Source organism: Uranotaenia lowii, chromosome 2 (assembly GCF_029784155.1).
Source record: "Uranotaenia lowii strain MFRU-FL chromosome 2, ASM2978415v1, whole genome shotgun sequence".
In the NCBI taxonomy this organism is placed as follows: Eukaryota; Metazoa; Arthropoda; class Insecta; order Diptera; family Culicidae; genus Uranotaenia; species Uranotaenia lowii.
The window spans coordinates 109,133,229-109,136,593 of NC_073692.1; the positions used below are offsets into that span (position 1 = coordinate 109,133,229).

A 3,365-nucleotide genomic window follows, 5' to 3' on the forward strand; every position below is an offset into this window, starting at 1 on the left:
GGCGCAAGTTGACAACATCGAGCTAAATGTATCGCTGGCGGTAGTACCGAATTGGGCACAGGACGTGTCGGTGATCATCGGGAAAGACATTATCGAACGCGATGATATAATGATGCTGAAAAAAAAAAAGAAGTGAGATTCATGTGGGATAAGCCGATTTCGAAAAATCCTTCCGATGTGAATCAATCGAAAATTGACGCTGAAGTGTTGTCCATGTACAAAATCGTGGAGTCAGTACCCCGGAAACCTATCAAGATCGATCAAGTACATAGCGAAGGTTCTCCCGAAAGTACCCGAAGTTTGTTTAGTGCTCTTAATCGCTATCGGGAGTGCTATGCGTTGAGTATGAGGGAGATGGGAAGAGCATCGTCGACCGAAATGGAAATTCAGCTGGTGGATAATGATCCTGTATTTGTGAAACCCAGACGAATGGAGTACGCGGAAGAAGCCGCACTGGCAGAAATCGTGCATGAGCTTCTTGATGCTGGGATCATCCAAGAAACCGTATCTCTGTATAACAGCCGCGTTGTGTTGGTGCCCAAGAAGAATAACCAGTACCGTATGGCAATTGATAACCGGCTACTGAACAACAAAACCGTGAAAGATCGATTCCCGATGCCCGATATTGAGACGTGTCTAAATAAGCTATCAGGAGCGGAAGTATTCATTGCGGTGGATTTGTACAGCGGGTGCTACAAGATCCCGTTGGATGAAAATTGTCAACACTGTTGACTCAACACCGGTTTCGACACCGGATGGTCATTATCAGTATGGTGTGCAGTATTTCAGCGAGCGGTCAACAAAATAGTGAAAAAAGCAAGTCAACAAGGTGTAGTGATCGTGGCTTACATAGACGATCTTATTGTGGCCGGAAAAGCGAAATAGTGCTTGAAAAATTCGAAGTGTTGTTGCTGATCTTGAAAGAGGAAGGATTTACAATCAACCTGAACAAAAGTTACTTTTTTGTGCCAAAAGTAGAGTTTCTCGGCTTCGAAGTGTCGTCGGCAGGAATCCGCCCGGGAGAAGCTAAAATTTTGGCAGTGAAACGGTTTCCTTTACCCAAGAGTGTTCGTGAAGTCCAGCAGTTTCTCGGACTGGCAGGCTTTTTCCGAAGATTTGTGCGCAATTTCAGTGTGATCGCGGCTCCATTGTATTCGTTATTGAAGAAAGATGCCACGTTTGTGTGGGCCGAACAGCAGATGAGTGCTTTTACTGAGATCCAACGTCTGCTTATTTCACGTCCACTTCTAGCATTGTACGATCCTGATAATGAGCTGTTTGGAGAACAATCGTTATCAAATCGAGTCGGTTCCTGAAGGGGATAGAACGAGATGGCAGCTACAGACAGTGTACTCTGCCGATCGGATGAAATTTAATTTTTTTTTAAATTTATTTATTCTATTGAAATAATTTTTAGATCAACCGGACTAAAATATACATGTACTTGAAATGGACCGGTGTGTGACAAATTTAAAAACTGTGAAAGGGTTTGTAAATGGTGCGATGTAGTGTATTTAATAAATAAATAAATGAAATGCGATTTCTTATAAACATTATTTTGTTAAGAGCCTAACAAAATATCATATCACGTAGGAAAGCTAAAAAACTACGTGATAATTATACCATGCTGCATAATATTTTTATTGTAAAATCGAGCTACATATAGCCAATTCTATCACAATGCTTTTTATCATCAGATATATTTATTATACTATGCACGAAGAAAAATAACTCATGCTTCCATTGACAATTTTGCTACGATCGCATTTGTGATCACTATGTACAGTCAGAATCAATACATAGTAAAATTACTATGCGCGGAGTAATTTCAAGAACAAATAAAACATTATCGACTGAAAAATATGGTTGCGTGTTGTTCATTTGAACCACGGATTTAGTAATTTTACTATGCTTTTCTTTTGAGTGTACCAGCACATGGTATGCTACACCGAAAAAAATCTTCACAATAACGCTACGTGAAAAAGTACATGGATTTTTGCATGGATTCGCATAGCAAGCAGAATTCACGTAATTTTCATATGAGTTGTACGTAACAACAAAGTGCATCGAATGTGAAAAGGGATTCAGATTTCATTGTAATATGAAGGTAGTGAGTTTTTGGCCGCCCTAGCTGCTCCAATTTCAAATTCTGTTGAAATAGCAATGTGTATAAATCAGATGTGTACTTGTTTTGACAGCATACAACTATGTGAATTTCACATTGGGATCTAGTGATTTCTTATTGGCTTCCAAGTGTGTTAACACGAAAATCCTGCTAATGCTATTCCTATCAAAACCCATGGTCATTCTTAAGACGAACAGAGTGGAGAGACACTCTCTTAATATATTTCATCAAAATTTAGAGCATATGGCAGCATCCCACATTGCGTATCGAACCAAAAGATAGTAAAAACCGTCCAGCAGAACACACTCGTTTTGTCATTATTGTTCTGTTCCGTATCATCGTTAAATGAGAATAAATTTCTTCCCGTTCGAACTGTCGCGTTAAGTTTCATTTTGTTCGTTTGAATATATTTCTTGTCCAGTAGTTAATCGAGTGTAAATTAATTATCCCCCGAAATTCCCGATATCAGTTTATTTGGTAAAAACAAAGTGCTTCACGTATATCAAGCAAAAATTCACGTAATCAACCCCTACGTGAAAATCCAAGTAAATTTAACGTTTCCTTTTCGGCTGAGTGTAGTTTCCGGCTGGATGAAAACTGGCTGACCAGTGTAACCACATTATAAACCGCCCAAATCCGTAGGTTTGACGAAAAACGCAAATTGCACTGATTTTGGGAAAACCAACTTGATTATCCCTTCTTTTTTTTGGTCGTCAGGTTGAATTTCCGTTTATCCGCAGAATCCTTATAATGTTTTTGATAACCCGTTGGAAATCCGTAGGGAATGCTGAATATTCGGAATTTCTTTTTTCATGACCGTTTACCGTACACTCCGCACCCCTGTATACATGTTCAACTCGACCTCAGCAAGTAATTTACCGTTCACTGATCTTGTAATCTTCCCATATTCTTCAAGGATAAGTGAAATGTCCAAATCAGACACCTGTGGCGGTAGATCGAACACACTGACGTACCGCAGGCAACCTTCAGCAACCGACATCGTTGTCTCTACAGCAGTCCCATTTGAGTGTTGGAACTGCTGCACCTCAGCTTTCTAAAGAAAAGCAGTGTTCATTGCAGCCTTCGTCGCAAACTTGATGCGTCTTAGCATCTTTCATCTGCGATGCGATTTGTGCTTTCCATCGAAGTAACCGCTGAACTATGCAAAAAAAAAAAAACAAATGGCAGCTACAACGGCAAAGTCTACACAATAGGCTCAGTGATAGTCAAAAGCGTCCTC

At 40.0% G+C, this 3,365-nt stretch overlaps 1 protein-coding gene across 1 annotated transcript; it reads left to right on the forward strand.

The window, feature by feature from the left end:
* Positions 1 to 770: 770 nt before the first annotated feature.
* On the forward strand, positions 771 to 1,316 carry LOC129741765 (uncharacterized). The gene has a single exon (XM_055733550.1). It carries the CDS (start codon positions 771 to 773, stop codon positions 1,314 to 1,316), a length of 546 nt encoding a protein of 181 aa, XP_055589525.1.
* The last annotated feature ends 2,049 nt before the right edge of the window (positions 1,317 to 3,365 follow it).

Excerpts from the sequence above, each read along its gene's own strand:
- LOC129741765 (XM_055733550.1), top strand. The coding sequence starts at position 771 with ATGGTGTGCAGTATTTCAGCGAGCGGTCAACAAAATAGTGAAAAAAGC.